At 34.1% G+C, this 20,164-nt stretch overlaps 1 protein-coding gene and 1 pseudogene across 1 annotated transcript; one reads left to right on the top strand and one right to left on the bottom strand.

The window, feature by feature from the left end:
* The first annotated feature begins 4,432 nt into the window (after positions 1–4,432).
* On the top strand, positions 4,433–5,758 carry LOC133202713 (uncharacterized). Its single transcript, XM_061338576.1, has one exon. The coding sequence runs from the start codon at positions 4,483–4,485 to the stop codon at positions 5,743–5,745; it is 1,263 nt and encodes a 420-aa protein (XP_061194560.1). The 5' UTR covers positions 4,433–4,482; the 3' UTR covers positions 5,746–5,758.
* Positions 5,759–7,888: 2,130 nt separating this feature from the next.
* Positions 7,889–20,164, bottom strand: part of LOC133178277 (nuclear pore complex protein Nup133-like) — a 51,473-nt pseudogene continuing 39,197 nt past the window's right edge.

The raw sequence follows: 20,164 nt of genomic DNA on the forward strand, positions 1-20,164 counted from the left end.
TGTTATATTTGAGTAAAATGTGATGAAAGAATAGAACCTACTTAGCCTAGGTATTGAAAATACACATGTAGGTATGCTACACTGCATGTTCTCTTTAGAGAAAATGTATAATTCAATTTTTACAAAAATGATTGAAATGGAACCCAGATGAAAATGTGTAAAAATGAGGAACATTGAACCAACAGTTTCAGATATTTTGGCGATTTAAAAAATATTCAGTACAAAAAATTTAAAGATTCAGTAGATGACGTCACAATATTTGACCTTTGACCTCTAAATATGACCTTGACCTTTAATGTGTGTAAAAACTGGAGACTCCTTATAAATAAGTCCAAATATTAGGTCTCTACTAAAATTGGACCAAAAGTAATCTTGCATTTAAAAACAGAATGTCATATCGCATGTAGATGACATAAACACACTCTAAATTGTAGGCTCTCGAATGACCAATATTTGGGATTCTCTAATTTTTACAAAATATGGTGAAAAACATGTCACAGCTTATTAATTTTCATACAAAGATCATTGATTATTGACATTGTAGTGGTATTCTTCTTTTTTTTCTAGTGTACTTATAAGAAATGAGTTAAAACAGATTTCATGGGTGTTTTGTACTACCTTAAATGAGACTTGATATCCCTGTTTCATCAACCCTTTTGTCAATAACTTGTCTCGTTTTTAAAAGCATTTGCAAGCAGAGCACGCCCCCGCGTACCGTACCAGCTGGGAGACACAAACCCCATATGCAGGCGATGTGGGCACATTGCCACACAAGGAAGGGAAGCTGAAGATAGAAAATTTAAAGTCATCACGTTCATCATAGAATTTTGTTGCTAGATTACCATTAACATCTTTTCCCAGCAAAAGAAAAAAACATTAAGTCTGAGTGTGGTACATGTGTAACAATTCTTAGAATATATGTAAATGATGTACATAGATGCGACTATCTACAAATTCTGCTTTGTTTAAAAAAAATGTTAATATGAAGAACATGCTCTTGTGTACTGAATCAACTGTGAGACATAAACCCCATATGCAGGCAATAATGATATATTCCTATATAAATACGGGAAGTTGATGATAGAAAAGTTGAAGTCATCTGGTTTATCATAAAGTTTAGTTGTTAGTTTGCCATATCTCTTTCTCCATTATAATATCCAAATATGAAGAAGTTGCGTCATAGTCCGTGCCGTCTTTTATCAATAATTCTAAACGTACTTTTATTTTCGGAAACTGCAGATTTTATATCGTGTAATTTTTGTAGGATGAAAATCTTCATAAATAAAATAGCCATTAATTACTTTTATGCTTCATAAAACAATTTATTGCAATTAAACTATTAAAAAAATGGCTCCATCAGAATAAAGTATACATGTAATGAGCTTTTTTTTTTTAAATTGTTACAACGGGCCTCCATACTCGTTACCATGCAGACAAAAATATCTTTTCGTCTGTAAATTCGACAAACCTCTTTCAATGCGGGTTGAAAGTTATTACAAGTATTAATTTGTGCACATTTGTGAGAGAAACTGAGTTCAGACTCTCTTGAAAACTACCGAAATCATTGGTTGCTATGTTAAAAATGTGACTTCCTTTTTAAAAAGTGTATTCACATTATTAAACTCATCAGCAGAAAATTTAATAAAATTCATAATATGTAAGGGTGCTAATTTTTGTCCAATTTATACTCATCACCTCTTGCGCTTTAAACAGCAAGCATGTCATTTGATAAGATCAAGGGTAACTACGGCTAAAAATATAGGAAATTTCACTATAATATTGATATACCAATATCATTGCGGAATTTACGTTTCCCCCAAATCTGTTTATAAGATAACCTTTTTTAAAGAAAGATATCTTTGCTAAATGACTACAAGCAAGAAATTGATGTAAATAAATTTAATTAAAAATTTCCAGATTTAAGGTAGTTTTCAGTCAAAACCTGATAGAACTGTTAGTAAAACTAATTGATCTCAAGATATCCAAGAGTTTGAGATATTAATGTTGAAATTCTAGTATATAAAAATATTGGAACCATGTAAAAAAAAAAAGTCCTCAAACACCTGATAATCAGTATGTCCATGCATACATGTATCTAAGGAGAGATATTTTACCTGGAACAGAACAAACAAAATCTGGTCCCTGTTGTAGATGTAGGCTGTGGTGGTCGTAAGTTCAGCAAACAACTGTTTATACTTCTGAAGGCTGTACTCAAAATCATCCTGTTCAGTGATATGAAACAAAAAGAAATCTTATTTTTTCCTGATTTCTTTTGTACTGCAATGAATCTATTTCTGGACACAGTATTACTGTGGCACTTCCTAATTCAACGTTGGTATAGACTGCAGTATATATATGCAAGGTACATATATGTATGTGATTACCTGCAAATTCTGCAAAAATTCTTTCTTAAAAATTGTACAATTGCAATGGTCAATTAAAACTTGTTATGATTTGTCAAGAAAAATATCTTAATTCAGAAAAGTAAATTTATAGTACTGATACACGTACACTGCACACACCTTTAAATAGTATATTCTGTCTAACTAAGATCCCATCCAAATTTCTAGAGAACAAACACAACCATGAACATTTTTGTCTCAGTAGAACCCTGGCTTCATGGATGAATTGTATTATTATGCTATGGTTGAGTAGATTTTTACAATTGCCTTTACACATCAAAATACTGTTAATCAGTAGAAATATTTTCATTGAAGAGTATGTGTCCTTATATTCCAGAATCATCAAACTCTCCAAGTGAGTTCCGCTTATGCCTGTTTCCAAAAAGCTGAAATGAAAAGGTATTCCTTCAACTGGAATCTGCGTAATAGAAATAAAAGAATCTGAAAACTTTCAATTTTGTACTCTCATGACACACACAGTACTCATTGACTGACAAAAATAGATAATAAACATATTGAGTGACCAAGGTGACCTACGACTCCAGTTATTAAGTTGTTAACTTTTTACTTTGAATTATTTATGAAATCAATCCATATATTTTTGGGTGGTGATCGGGGGTGTTGATCTGGAGAGGTGTTAGAATGCGGATCTTTAAGTGACCAGTTCTGCATTCTTTGAATTTGTAATATTAAACAATGATGAGAAAAATTCATAATTTCTAGTGTCTGTATTTAGTTATCATTAAAATATCAGAACATGTGCAGCAGGCCAGAGTAAACAAAGATATGATAGCAGAACGGAGAGCTGATATTTAAATTCTCTCTTCATACAGACCAGGAAGTGTAAATACCTGACAGGTAGATAATACAGGAAAACAGGTCTAGTGACCTGAATACATAACGACAGCTTTTAACAAGTCAGCAGCCATTACAGTTTTATATCAGGTAATATTTATATTTGTTCACAATTTTGATGTTTTGCTTGATGTTTATATCTAATTTACAATACATTTATAAGGTTTGGAATTACAAATATTTTGCTATCAATAAGTTAAAAAAAACACAAAATGTACAATTTTAAATGTCCATAAAATTGATAAAGATTGAGATTTTTCAAATTGAAATGTTTCTTCATATGACAACTCAGCCCCAATGGTCTATAAATTTTAAAATGTTGTTGAGGGCAAATGTTAATCATAATTATGTGAACAATGTGCCTGATTATTGTCCTTGAGATTAGAGGAAGATTTCAAAGATGTTATGTATTTGCAATACATGTTGATGCCATTGACCAAATTTCCACCATGGAGCATGAACCATGGACTTTTAGATTTTATTGTTTGTAAAATGAACATCGTATGAGGTACCAATTTCGATGCACCAGATGCGCATTTCGACAAATTATGTCTCTTCAGTGATGCTCATGCCAAAACATTGGAAATCCAAAATATTTAATTGAAAAAAAAAACAAACCAAAACCAAAAAAAAAAAAAAAACAACAACAACAATGAATTATTAAAAAAATAATAATATAGTCACCCTGCAAGCAAACAATTTGCCTAATAAATGTTCCTGAGTAAAGAACAATTTAAAGATGTAAAATGTTTTTTGTTACCAACTCAGCTCTACTCAAAGCCTAATTTTCTTTATACTTCAGCGATACAAGTACCATGGACCCCCGAGCCCAGGACGTATTGCAATGTGACCTGTGTGAGACCGCTGTTGTTCAGATGCACTGCGATACATGTCTTGTCAACCTGTGTAAGGCCTGTGTGGGAGAACACATGATATCTGATGAATCCAAGGACCACAAAGTCGTCAAATTTCAGTCCAGGAAATCCACTCCACTCTACCCTAAATGTAAATCTCATACCAAACAACAATGTACAATGTATTGTAATCAATGTGACATTCCTGTTTGTACAAAATGCCTTGCATCTGATCAACATCTAGGTCACAAAGTATCAGAAATATTGCAAGTTGTGGAAAAAATAAAGGAGAAATTCATAAAAGAACAAATTGAGTAAATGAATCAATCTATCCAACCTACCAGAACATCGCATCTGATGTTCAAAACATAATGAGTAAGTTAGAAATGAAATATAGAGATCTCTCAACAGCCATAACAAAACATGGAGAGGACTGGCACAGAGAAATTGAAAAACTCGTCAAGAAGCTTAAAGCTGAAATTAATGAGATGAAAAACACACAGTTACAAACTCTACAGAAACATCTGGATGAAATAAACAAGAACATTCATGACATCAAGGATGAAATTGATTCAATTAATGTCAATATTGACTCTAATGACTTATCAAAACTGTTCAGTGTAAAATCAAATGTACATATATACAGAAATCTTCCACAAAAAGTTGTACCATCTTTACCTAAATTCATTACAGGAAAAATCCAAGGATCAAAACTTTATAAACTGTTTGGCTCCTTATCATCAGATAAACATTGCTACAGAATGAAGATGACCAAGAATTCACCGGAAGCTGGATCCTCTCCTCCAGTCAAACAGCTGCTTGACGAACCAGAGACTGTCACTACCATAGACACTGGGTATGGGCGACTTTACAGTGTGGCTTGTCTGAGAGACAAAAAAATCTGGACAAGTGGAAATGACAACACAATGAAACTCTACAGCATCAATCGTGGATCACTACTCAAGTCAATCACAACCAAGTCAGAGAACAGACCAGACGATATAGCAGTGACAAAAAGTGGAGATCTAGTTTATACTGATGACACTGATAGAACAGTGAACATTGTGAAGGATGAGGAGATAGAGGAGGTGATCAGACTACAGAACTGGAAACCTTACAATGTTTGTAGTACATCATCTGGTGATCTCCTAGTTATCATGGATAGTGATGATTACAAACAATCTAAAGTTGTCCGTTACTCTGGCTCCACAGAGAAACAAACCATTCAGTTTGATGATAAAAATAAACCTCTCTTTTCTTCTGGTGGTTATGATAGATTCATTACTGAGAATAGGAACCTGAATATCTGTGTGTCTGACAATGGATCTAAAGCAGTAGTGGTGGTCAATCAGGCCGGGAAACTGAAATTCAGATACACTGGACATACTCCTGCTCCAAAGAACAAACCACTCAATCCACGAGGAATCACCACAGACAGTCAGAGTCAAATCCTTACAGCTGATAGGAATAATGACTGTGTACACATCATAGACCAAGATGGACAATTCCTCCGTTACATAGACTGTGGACTGAGTGCACCCTGGGGACTGTGTATAGATACAAAAAGTTATGACATTCTGTTTGTTGTTGAACTGAAAAATAGACAAGTAAAGAAAATCAAGTATCTTTGTTAATTTTAAGGCTGTGTACAGGGTTCCCACTAGGATTTTGCTAACTTGAGTCCCAGGACTCAAAGTATCTGATTAGGTTGAATTCGAGCTAAATTTCATGCATCCCTGAAAAATGATGCTGAGTCCAAATTGAATTATTTCAGTATCCTTTCATCGAAGCAAAAATAAAACCTTTATTTTAACAGAGATGTTTATTTCATGCAATATATATATATATATATATATATATATATATATATATATATATATATATATATATATATATATATATATATATATATATATATATATATATATATATATACAGACTTGTCACGTAGACATATTTCATGAAGCGCGCTAACGTGCTTCATGAAAAATATGCATACGTGCAAGTCTGTGTGATTTACACACCAATAACTCACACAAATCTTAAAAAACATTCCTTATATTTACATTTTACATGCTCAAAAGCACCAAAAATATACTCAATGTTTGAATTACTCGCTGCCCTATATTTTTATTAACATTTTTATTAACGTCTCTGTAGCAAATTGTCACGTCACTTTAGGCGAGTTTCTCCGTGCACATTTCTACGCGTGAGTATACACGAAAATGGCATTCAAATCAATTTCACAGTTGGCTTAGTATAAAAATACAGCAAATGTAAGTAATATATATATATATATATATATATATATATATATATATATATATATATATATATATATATATATATATATAGCACATTTTCCAACAACTCTTAAACTAACATTACTGCCCTAAGTGAAAAAATATTAATACAGAAAGCACAACGAAATTCACTTTTCTAAGAATACCCACTTCCGTCCCAACCCGGGTTGAACTTTCGACCTACGGAATCTGTTTCCTAGCAGTAGAGGAACAGCGTGCAAGACCGCTCGGCCATCTAGGTTAGTCAAAAATTGCTTTCGATGCCGATGGAATTCTCGCGGCGCTGTCTTACACTACACGGTCATTGAGAATGGAAGTGAGATACAGTTATTTGGACATTTTTATGAGAAGATCGTTACCGATACACAGTGTAATGAATTAATTTTTATTTTTATTTATAATTTTTATTTTTATTTCTCCACTTAGGGCATATAACTTTTCTTGCAAACAATTGCTAATTTGAATTTCTTTGAAACTGCTCTTCTATAAGAAATTCTTAAATGGAAAAACTGTACGAAACTACAAGATCAATACATACTGGAAGTTCAGGCTTCAATACCTTAAGCAAAAATAAAATTGAAACATCGATAAATTGATTCACTTCTCTGTATGGATAGGGACAATAGCAGCAAACTTTTTCTTATTGCAAAATTGATAACATGCAAGCATTTCAGAAACCTTTTGTCACCTTGTTTTTGTAATCTTATTGATTGGGGTGTGAGTGTAAAACTTCAAGGTAATGAGGTCAGAAACTATAAAACATTGGGAAAGGTCTTGTAATCGATAATGCATATGTGAAACAAGGGATCCATGAGCCACAATGCTCACCTGAGTATAGGAACCTCAACCATTCTGTTCCTCGAGAGGACAAAAATCTTGCACATCTTCAGAAGTTACAATGTACAAGATACTTGTAAATATGTAAATCTGGTAAAGATATCTCTCTGGGAATGAGGGATGGGTTGAAATCAGCATATGGTGTAGAAAGTGTATGAGATAACAAGAGGCCCGGGGATCTTAACGGTATAATACAAGAGGCCAATGGGCCACATCGCTCACCTGAACAATTTGCTAAGAAAAAGCAGAAATCTTTTCAGTATTGAAACATGTTAAACATTAATGTTTTTAATATACATTATACAGGTATTTTCAGTGTAAAGCTAGTTCTAAAAGTGTGGATACTGACTACGTGAATCAATGGTAACAACCACGATACCCTGGATGATCATATAGTAGTGTCAATACAAAAAAATACATTTATTATAATTCTCTGGACTTATAATAAATGTACAATTATGTCAATATCAACGAAAATGAGTTGATAGAATTTTTTTTTCTAACTGGAAGAATAAAATTTCGGGATTCAATTGGCATGATAACTTGCCATTTGTTAAAGTATATTAATCTTTTCTTCATTCTGTACACATTACAAGAACTTACTCAGTGGCATATTCAGTTGTTGTCTGTCCTGTTCCTATCGTCGCTGTAGTTCGTTGAAGTGCTGCTGTCTACTGAAGTTATTTTCTAGGGACTCTGACTGACTGACGTAACCATCAAGGACAGTATTAGCAATGGCTGCCAGCTGTTGGTAAATCCTTTCTTGACCCTCGGGATCTCGGACTTCAGGAATCACAACCTCTATCGTCTTACTAAACTAAGAAATTTCACACTCAGGGGGTCATTAAATATCGATTTTTTTAATCGCTCAGTAAATCATTGAAATATATATCTACTAAGTAGATGTATATAGGAAACAATTTTTAAACAAAAAGTAATATTGATTGCTTTACTTCATTATGATGTCAAATTGTCTATGACCTAAGGTATATTTAAGCTGTATATTGGGAGATAATCACGATGGTTTTAATATCACTATGTTCGCAATTCATCATTTATCCGCGAAATTAAACCCATCGTGAATGCTATCATTAGTTTTTTTAAAAAGCTTTAATGCCTATACAAATTGAAATTAATTTTTGCAGCGTGAAATTAAAACCATCTTGATTGGTACTTTTTGAGAAATCGTGAAATTTTAACACCGTGAAATTAAAACGACTTAGAGTATTTGAGCTTAATTTATTGTGTAAAATTGGGTGCATATATATATATATATATATATATATATATATATATATATATATATATATATATATATATATATATATATATATATATATATATATATATTATTTATGTGTATAAACTCCTTGTACCCTAAATTACAATGATTTCTTTTATATCACTTCTGAAGGAACGACTTTACTTTACCGGTCCCAAGAAAAACGTGCTAAAATATAGCGTCGCCTTAGACGACATATATATGAGATCCGCGAGCAATCAAGAAAAAGTACGAGGTTTTTGGTCTTTTTGACCCCAAAATCGATTTCTACGGTTAAAAAGTTTAGCTTAAAATTTCGTTTTTAAACGAAGTTTGTAACCTCATTTTCTAAAAAAAAAATACTAATATATATTGTTTATTGAGTGAAAAATCGACAAAAAATCACTGTCAACTAAGCGTTTTCGGCGCATGCCTTTATTGTGACATTTCTCTCGTACTTAGCCATTTTTTATGTAAACAAACCAATGAGATGCCAATGAAGCTGAGTTAAGGTCTTGCAAAAAATACAGATGCAACTGAATTTTTTTTATTAGTCTAAAAGAACAAGACACTAACCCAAATCTCCCAGGCGGATGCTGAACTCACCCTAATCAGTCAAATAATGTGCGAGGACTAACCCTAGTCTCGGATGGATGCGAGATTAGTCCTAATCAGTTGAATACTAGTCTTGTGCAAGAACTAACCCTAATTTCTTAGGTGGGTGCAAGACTAACCCGAACCAGTCGAGAAGTGTGTAGGACTAAACCTTATGAGTTGAGTGACGTAAATTTTACGTCATAGTGCAATGAACGTGTGGATCTTGTGGACATGGGGACTAGTAAAGTAAAGTCTACCCCTTTCAAGAATATAAATAGATAGCTGGTAAGTGTTTAACAAGGAAAGTTGTGATCCCATGGGCCCCACCTGACATAAATAGTTACCTGTTTAACATGGAATAATTTGATTTCATAGTCTCCTCCTGACATTAATAGTTACCCCACGTTTAATAAAGAATTTTCTGATCCCATGGTCCCCACCTGACATTATTACTTATAAGGTTTGTAAGTGACTATATATTTTCTCGAAGATCATAGTGTGAGACACATAAACACTATACGGACCTGTAGCAATGCAGATTTTTCAAAAAAGAGGGGAGGCAAAAATAACTGACAAACAAGAAAAAGCATTTATTGTCAAAACTGGGGAATTGTTAGGATCTTCCTCTAAATATTTGGAATTTTTTTAAGTGCAATAACGTGGCACTGGCCCACCTTCCACCCTACTGCAAGAAAAAGTGGGGGATGATGTGTACAGCGTTGAAATGATACAGAATCTACAGCAAAAGAATATATTCTTAAAAAAGTGGGAGCTACGTGTATGTACACCGAACCCCCCACCCCCCAGTACCACAGGCCTGCAAGAAGAGATGATCAAGATTATGGAATACAACAAATTTTAATTCTCTTAATTCAGATGAACAAACACATTGACTATCGAGTCCCGACCAATTTCATACAATCAAATTCTTCAAAATTATCAATCTCACCTCCTACCGCCAAGTTATCTTGAAAACTGTTTGAGGCACCCCTGTTTACTTTTAATAATCTGTTTCTGTTTAGTCCTCTCTTTTCAGCTAGCGAATCTCGACGCTACCATCGCTCGTGATGCAAACACAACAAATCTGACGTCATTACTTAAAAGGACCGCTACTCTCATTTTAAAAAAGAAAATATTATGGAAAGTGGTTCCAGTAATATATAATGTTTTCGAATATCGTAATATGTAAACGCAACGCGTATGCTATATTGTCAGATTTTAATATTTCACCTGCCCTATATAGAAATATAGACGGCAGTCACATGTCATGTTTAAACCAATGAAATTGCAAAATTCGGCATTTCAATCCGAGGGAAAACAAAGATACTTACCTGTTTAACAAGAAAAGTTCTGACCTCATGATATCCACCTGACATAAATAGTTACCTGTAACAAGGAAATGATCTTATGGTCCCCACCTGTTGATGACCACGGTATGTACTCTAAGTCATTTATAAGGGTAATCATCTTATTTTCCTACACTTAATCATGCAGGGTTTGACACTAAGGCACGTCCGACCGACCCAGTCTAGTAAATGAGTGTTCCAGTCGTGTAAAATATACCTGAACTAAACTGAATGGTCGTGTTGATAAAATAACAAACCCTCATTTTAGTCTTTTAAATAGTTAATCTAAAAACTTAAAAAAGGGCCTGGATACAGATTTGAAGTTAATATTTTCTAAAATTTAAGTATCATATAATGACTTAGATGTTGCTAGAGCATTTCACACAGAAATATCATAAAAGCGTATTTAGAAACTTCTTTTATCTTGAATTTATTAAAACTACGAATTTCGGTACGCATTTGATCGACACACATCCTTGCACTTGTACAAAAAGTGGAAAATTTGCTGTGTATTAATGAAAAATATTAAAATCATAATCTAGAAAACTAGGAGTAGAAAGGAGAGAAAGCAAACCCAACTCACCAGTGTTGTCAATCCATTGTGTGATGTGTGCAGAGTAAACAAAATGAACACATTCGGTAAAACGTAAACATTAACGATAGCAGAGCTTGTGCCCTTGTTTACAAACACGTTTCTGACATGATGTTATGAAGAATGTACAAAATGTATAAAAGTCATTGAATTTTAATAATTTTTATATAAGTTCAATTCATTAAATTGAGGTTATTTTTTTAATAAATATAAAAAATTAAAATCTTAACCAAAAAAGGCAATGCAACTGTGTCCATGCTCCTTTAAAGAAATTTTCTTATTTGTCAGATTAAAACAGCCATTGTTGTGAAAATAAAACAATCTATGCATGACAAAGTCACTATTTTTAGGCACATCAGTAATGGACAAGTCGTGGCCGAAACTACAGTCGTTCAGTATCAATCTGGTACAAATACACTGTAGTTACAAATAGTATATTTTTGAATTAATGTTTTGATATTCATGATATTCAAATTATTTTAGTAAAGTTCGCTGAATGTTCTTTAAGGCTTATAATATTTGAATGTCCCGATGAACCCAACTCAATTGGCCGGGACATACTGAACAGTCTATCAAAATATAGACATGTGCAAAAGACGATGTCTTTCTTAATTAAACTTTCAAAAGGTACCTCATTAAATTTCTCGATTATAAGAACTAAATTTGCAAGTTTATTCAGGGCTAGTGATTTTATGGTCAAGGCTGGTAAAAACAAGCATTCTGAGAGTATTGCATTAGCAATACTAGTCCCCTACCGGCAAGTGTAATCTGGTTCCCTTTAAAAATTGATAATGCCATAATTCCGTCAAAAAGCAATGAAGCGGAACGAAATGCAAACTTGATGTATAAGTCACATACTAAGAATCAGCTCAATATCTGCAAGCGTTTAGAAAAAAATGCGGAAAACCCAGAAAAATTGAAAAGGTCGTAATTCCGACAAAAATGATTGAAGTGGAACGAAATGCAAATTTGATCTGTAACTCATCAAGATTCGCTCATATACCAAAATTCAGCTCAATATCTGCAAGCGTTTAGAAAAAAAGTGCGGAAAACTAAGTAGGACAGACAGAGGAACAGCTTGACGGACAGACAGCTAGACAGACAGACAGCTAGACAGACGGACGGACGGACAGACTCAGAGGAAACCTATAGTCCCCTCAGGTTTCACCGATAGTGGGCTTATAACTGGAAGTAGCCCCAGTGGTAAAAGTTAGAGTCAAACCCTGTAAATGTTTGAAAATTAAGTTATAAGGATTGAATTTAATAGCTACCCAACTTATACGTTATAAACTGAGTTGGAACAGTTTACGCTTTTTTAATAAAATGCTTTGCAGTTTATTAAGCATAAACCGCCCAAACCCAGTTCATATTGTATAAATTGGGCTTTTAAATTTATTCCTTAAACAAATATATATGTATACTGTAAATGTAATATGAGGCAAACTACGTAGAATTCATTAATATTTACCCGTAATATTGTGTTCACTGATGTAATGACAATGGTAATCTCTGTTACCGTGACGTCAGCTTTGAGAACTTCCTCCTGATACGCCAACAAACACTCGACCACTTCCTGTATCCTAGACACCTATAACAGGTAACACACAAATAGAAAACAGACAGACAAACAAACACTCCACCACTTCCTGCATCTAGTACACCTGGAAATGTTAAATTGATTTGATGATCATCATTGTAATGAGATATATTATGGGACAAAAATTTTACTTCAATGATTCTCTCGATTTCTTTTTTCTTGAGAATGCATGTATATGTAGATATTTAAAGTGCATAACAATTTTTTAATTTTTTCTGACTGGTCTATGTTGGTAAACTTTTCTGAGAACAATGAGATTTGATGCTGAGGGAAGCAAGAGAACAACATACAATACAATGTTTCAAGTGAGAAACTAAACTCTTTGTGTTTTAGGCACAACTCTGCAGTTGAAACTAAGACGCCATGGTGTAAACATTGCAATGTGTATGACGTCACAATGGTTTTTGAAAGTCGGAATACATGCACGAGGCTTTATTAGGGCATTGACTGAATAAAGCCTTTGGTTTATTAGGTTACCTTTTTTAGGTCAATGCAAAGGGTAGTTGCAGGATAAAATGAAATCAAAGACAGAAAAAGATTTGTTTTACCAATATTTATATGTACGTTCAAAATGCATGTACCATTACTGAGCTGCTTCAAAAATACACATGCAAATTACTTACATATACAGGTATGTAATAATGTTTATCATCTCTAACCTTACTCCGAAATACTTCTGGACTCAAAACAAACCCCCCGCTATTATATGATGTATGTTACCAAAAGGGGTGTGTGTTGAACAAAAATTTACCACCATTGTTGCAGTATGAGCATGTTGAACGAGTTCCGAGGAATCTAGGATTCCTCACAGGTGTCAATAGAATTATGTTTGTTCGGCGTCGTCCGTCTGTCTAGCTGTCTGTCCGTCCGTCTGTCTGTAAAGTTTTCACATTTTCGACTTCTTCTCAAGAACCACCGGTCCAATTTCAATCAAACTTTCCACAAAGTGTCCTTGGATAAAGGAGATTCAACTTTGTTCAAATGAAGAACCACGCTTTCAAGGGGAGATGATTATGAATTAGTGAAAAATTAATAGCATCTTTTAAAAATCTTCTTCTAAAGAACCACAGAACACAACAAAAAAAGTTGAAACCTATGTGGAACCATCCTCTGGTAGTGTAGAGCAAGTTTGCTCAAATCAAGCCCCTCCGGGGGTAGGGCGGGCCACAATGGACAGTCAAATTTTACGTAAGAATACATATGACGTATTTGGCTCCAGTCTTTCGCACCCCTTTTTTCAGCTCTTCGATTTTTTTTTATTTAGATATTTCAGATTTCCAACGTTTCGGCATGAGCATCGCTGAAGAGACATAATTTGTCGGAATGCGCATCTAGTGCATCAAAATTGGTACCGTATAAGATTTACATTATGACCCCTGGGTCGAGGCCTCTTCTGGTGGAATGTAAGTCCCCGAGGGTCTCTACGGCCCAGTTGCTAAGTACTTCGGTACTAGCTTGAAAATACGGATATATATTTAATAGTATATTAATAGTATAATAATATTTTTTGTAAAAATTTTGAAATTTAAACCAAAATTAAGGATTATCTCCTTTGCGCATAGTTCTGATCCTTTGACGTATTTGGCTTCAATCTTTGGCACTCCTTTTCCAGCTCTTCAAAGTTTTTGGGGTTTTTTTTTAATTAAAATATGTCGGATTTCCAACGTTTAGGCATAAGCATCACTGAAGAGACATAATTTGTCGAAATACGCATCTGGTGCATCAGAAATGGTACCGTATAAAATTTACATCTTTAAAAATATACTTCTCTAGAACAGCAAAGCCTTTATTGATCATATTTATATGGAAGCATTCTCAGGTAGTGTAGAATCAAGTTTGTGCAAATCATGACTCCCTGGGGCAGGGTGGGGTCACAATGGGCCATCACATTTTTATATTGGAAAAATTAGGAAAAATCTTTAAAAATCTTCTCAAGAACAGCTAAGCCATGATTGGTCATATTTATATGGAAGCATCCTCAGTTAGTGTAGAATCAAGTTTATTCAAATCATGACCTCTCAGGGGTAGGGTAGGGCTACAATAGCTTGTAAAAGTTTTAGAAAGGAAAACACAGGAAAAATACCTTCAAAAATCTTCTCAAGAACAGCAAAACTATGATTGGTCATACATGTATTTATAGTGAAGCATCCACAAGTAGTGTTAAATCGAGTTTGTTCAAATCATGACCCCCAAGGGGTAGGGAGGGATCGCAATTGGAGATCAAGGTTATAGAAAGAAATACATAAAAAAAATCTTTGAAATTCTTCTTCAGGAACAGCAAATCCATGATTTGTAATATTCAATATGAAGCATTCTTAGGTAGTGTAGATTCAGATTTGTTCAAATGATGACCCCATTGGGTAGGGAGGGGCCACAATGTGTGATCAAAGTTTTACAATAGAATAGAAGATAAACAAATAAGAAAACATCTTGAAAAATCTACATAAGCCATGATTAGACCCAAAAATAAGGAAACATTCTCAGGTAGTTTAGATTCAAGTTTGTTCAATCTTTTTTGTTTGTTGAACACCCCAATCCCAATAATAACTGATTCCTGCTTTTTCCTAGCTAAAGTGCTCAGGTGTGAGATGTGGCCCATGGGCCGCTTGTTAATTTTGACAATGATAGTTTTAAAATTTTGCTTACAATTACATACTCATTCAACCATGAATCTTGGATTTAGACTTTATCAAGTTGTTAGATGTGAATCATTTAGTACCATGGACACTCAGCGTCCCCAGTAAAATGTCACTTCTCCATTTCTTTGAGTCAAATTAATCGTAAATAATCTGCAATGTTACATTTCTTGGCCCACATTTTAGCTGTGAGGTGCAGATAAAGTTGAAACCTAACCAACGTGGGTACACAGTTTTTATCTTACTGGCTTGTTTTCATAAAAAAATAAAATTGAAAATTTTGTGAGTGCGCTTTAGCGCACGTAATGAAATTATAATTTTATGGGAAAACTGAAGTAAGATACATTGTATAATGCTGTACAATTTAAGGGATAAAAATCATCTCCTGACATTCTAGACTAAAATTGTGTAAATAAACAGCCCCTGAAGACGTTTAGTAATTACATAACTATCTCTACTTATTAAAATTTTGTAAGAAATCCTTGTTTTATCTTAAACATCTCTCTGCTGAAAGTAAACAAAACAACAGCAGGGAGCCTGTAAATTCAGAATACACAAGAGGCGGAGCTATCATGTCACTCAGAACCTTTTTCACGCATGAGTGAACAAAGCAGTCCCAGAAAGCAGTCCCAGGGATTGCTGGGACTGCTGGGTCTGTTTACTAGAGCAGTCCCAGAGCAGTCCCAGAGCAGTCACATAGCAGTCCCACAGCGGCCCCAAAGCAGTCCTGGGGACTGCTTTCTGGGACTGCTTAGGTGTCAGGTTGGGTCTGGTTGGTACTATACTTCCGTATTTCCTCAATTCGCAAACCCATTAGAGTGATCAGGATCGAGATGTAAAAATTGCTAAAACTTTCTTCTGACGATGGCGAAGGATTAGTGACTGACTTCTGCTAGGAGATAAATAAATATAACTGGTTATCAAATTCAAAAACAACTTTATTCCATCTTTTAAATTTTTAAGATGCGTGAGGTATTTTTTTAAGTTGTCTACAAAATCTAAAATTACGTCCTGTTTCTTTGGGCACCACATTTCTTCACATCATTATAGGCCTATCAGTTGTTTTTTGTCCTCTTCATCCCATTTTTCGTCTTGTCTCTGAAAATCAACAACTGTCAAGGGTCAATAGTTTTTCACTGGAATTTTAATTCTTAATTCTTATTTATTTGATTTTTAATTTATTTATAGATATATTTATCTAAATTAATTCTTATTTTTTACTTTTTTAATGATTATTCTTATCTCTTTTTTTCACTGTTTACAATCTTAATGTACCTGGTTTACAATTTAATATATAGTTTATATACAATAATACTATTTACATTTCATTTTCTTTTAAAAAAAATTATGAAAGTTGGGTTGTGCTGTGTGGAAGTGTTATACCTTACTTCAATTTACTCACAAAACTATAATTTCATTGCATTTGCTAAAGCGCACTTGAAAAATTTTCAGTTTTTTTTTTCGTAAAATGAAGTAAGTTATAATGATGTATTGTTTAAAGCCCATGAGCATTATAGTTTCAAAACATATTCTTGAAATCTGTCATCATCAACAATTGGGCGATAAGTTACCTGTAGGTGTCTAATAAGATTCAACTTGTTAAACAACTACAGGTAACATTGAAAACAAAAGGCGACGCAGATGAATAAACAGCACTGAAAAAGCGTTGATAAATCAAACAATTTAATATGAGCAACGTACAAAATTAGCAGCGTAAATTATAAATATTTCACAAGATAATCCTGTTGAAATTTGCATGAATAATCTACCGTGAACTGAATGTCTCAAAAGAAATGTAAAGGTTTCCGTGGCACCCATTTTCAATTCCATCAAGTCAGTACTCTTTATTTCACATTGTTTGATACATTTACATTTACAGAATCTTGGGGACACAAAAGAAGAATCAGATGCATATTTTTCCTTGCACGCGTTCTTGGGATTTTTTGTAAAATAAACATCCAATAAATTTCTTCCTCTAACTATTACGTTCACCAAATGCCGACTGACTCTGTGTAAATCCGTATTTTCATTAGATGTGACGATTTACCCTTCCAGTCCCACGTTATTTGAGGGAGTGTATGCCACTGCTTGTTCAAGGAGTTGCTGGAGTTTAATTAATCCTTCAAAACCTGTGCACAATCAAGAAACTGTTTGTTGCAAATTAAATTAAAACATTATCAGAAATAATGTCCTAATTTCACTCCAGAAAAAAAATTTCAAGCTTCAAGAGTGGTTGGAGTGAAATCCTGTACGTCCTGTTGTTTTGCTCAAAATTGTTTCTTGCAAACTCTGAAAGATAAGAATATCTCTGGATTTCACGGTAGAAAACTTCAAGCTTTAGCTTGGAATTTGGTGTTCATCATGACATTGTTAAGAATACATGAATATGAATCTGAAGAAGTCGCTGCTTTAAAATATACGTTTTCATCCGTAGTGGTGCATTTTAAGATAAATAAATTGTCGGGAATTTAACAGAACCAACTTTAACGCATGCGTTATATATACCTAAAATTGTCCCAATGCGGAAAAAGAAGACTTAACAAAGTTAATGTTCACATGAAGGTTGTTCGGAAAGCTCGTGGACTACCATCATAGCTTTTTTACTTAACGTCATATTATATCCAAATTTGGAAGAAATATTTCAACAGTAATACCGTGTGAAATGTACAGGGATAGTATTTTTGAGAACCTCGTGTCGGTATGTTTTTGACGTTACAGTTGTTGTTAAGTTTGCTCCGTGGTTACAAAACGTGTTGATTTTAAAATTAAACAACAGGAATTCTATAAAAACACATGGGATGAAACTTCACACTTAAACAAAATAAATATTTCTACATATGATAATGTGCTCATTTTAAATTTCTTGAAGATAATATAACGAAAATTGGCATAGTCCACGAACTTTCCGAACAACCCTCGTATTTGTTGATATAAAACGGTGACTCAATGATTCCTACGGTTGGAAAACTACAGTGGTGAATTCAAAAACTCGTTGTCTTTGGCCTAACTTACATGTAATTAGTGCCAGGTACATGTAAAGTCACCAAAACAGAACGAGACCAGTTTACCTGTAGGTGTCCAATAAGTTACCAATACTAATGGGGAGTGTTCGACATTGATGAAATGTTTTAATTAAGTTATAGCCTCAAACTGACCATTATGTCAGATATTACACTCTCCTCGCGATCAGCGCTAACGCGCCTCGGACCGTCTAATATGTGACATAATTGACAGTTTTCTGCTTATAACCATTACTTATTAACCTTAGAAGGACTTGCACCTCTTGTTGAGTGGGGATTGAAAACTATGACATCTATTCCTGACAGTGCCAAAAGATTTTTAACCATTTTGCTATTGTGCAGGATTCAACTGCTTTGTGTGGTTTTATGAAACTCACAAACAGCCATGTTTCTTCTGCCCTAATAATTTTGTGTTTTTTCCCAAATATTCTATTGTACAAGAAATGATATCTAGCTCTAAGTGTTCTTCATATTTTGTAAACCTGACAGAAATTGTCCCACTCTCCTTGACTTTGTTAAATCTTTCTATGTAAATACCATTTCATCCTCAGTGAAGTTCATATTCTCAATATCAAATTTGTGAATTTCAGATGACATGTTTGCTGAGGAAAAGGCCATTAACAGACACAATTTCATTGAGATTTCCTTCAGTGACAGTTCTTTATTATTTTTCATGCCTATGATGATGTTTGAAAGTACTTTGTTGACATCTCACATTTGCAAGTATCCCGGCCTTGGTGTTTTTTTGTTAAAAATTCCTGTCATAAGTTGACAAATGAAGTTATTTTATCCTATTACCGGTATGTTGCCTTCAATTTTTAGATGAAATGTAGAAATTGCAGACCTGTGACTGTTAATTCTTTAATACCCCTAATCTTTTGCATATAGCTCAGCCAATAAATCAGTTATATGTTCCACTGTGGTTTGAAAGGGATCAATTCGTTTTGATTGACACCAGCTATTCTACTATCTCCAGCAGCTGTTGTAAGCTGTCCGAGTTCCTGACATCCCGAAGCCAAGGGTTCATGCTGCTTGTTATTTCCTGAAAGATTCCAAACTACTAGTTTTAAGGTTTGACTTTTGACTAGTGGGCACACCTTTCCCTTTACCAACAGTAGTAGGTTTTTCATAGGAGGTTACACCGTTGAGTTGTCTATTGACAAAGTCAAAAGTAGGGGATATTCTGCCATGCAGGGGTAATCGTGACAATTTCTGATTTATCTTTCAGAAATTTGGACAAACTTGAACAAACTCCTTGTTACTAGGCAAAATAAAGGAGGGGGAACAAATCCACTTCTGTTGTTCCATGCTATCTGGAATGCATCTGTTCCCATTGAGTATGGGTCTGGACACTATCTCGTGTAGTTTTCCACTTTTGTGTTTAACCTGTCTGCAAAGAGATCCATTTCTAGTGCCCCGACATCTGATTTATTTGTTTGAATACTTCCTAGTTCAGCATCCAGTTGCTAGTATCCCCGATCTGACGACTCTCCAAGTCTGCTTGAACATTCTGTATTCAAGGCAAATGTTCTGCAGTAATCATGATCTTTTTGGACAAACAAGGAGTCCAAATCTGCTTTCTTACAAGCATTTGTAATACCGTGAATCAATTTTTTTTATTCGCGAGAACTTTATTTCCGCGTAATTACGCGAGACTCTCTGCTCGCAAAAATTTAATTCTTGCGTATAATTGTATCACTAAAGATTATAAAAGACAATATCCAATTTTCGCAAAATTATGCCTCGCTTATAAAATGACCATCTCGCGAAAATAAGGCCTTGCAGAAATTTTCTGATCTGCAGTAATAGTTCTGAGACAAACTGCCCCCCCCCCCTTTTGCATCTGTTTATACCACAAAGTCTA

This window comes from Saccostrea echinata, unplaced genomic scaffold, assembly GCF_033153115.1.
Source record: "Saccostrea echinata isolate AGI-Se365-2 ecotype Australia unplaced genomic scaffold, CSIRO_AGI_Sech_v1 ptg000002l, whole genome shotgun sequence".
NCBI classification, from domain to species: Eukaryota; Metazoa; Mollusca; class Bivalvia; order Ostreida; family Ostreidae; genus Saccostrea; species Saccostrea echinata.

Coding starts and splice junctions, on each gene's coding strand:
- LOC133202713 (XM_061338576.1), top strand. CDS start 4,483: ATGAGTAAGTTAGAAATGAAATATAGAGATCTCTCAACAGCCATAACA.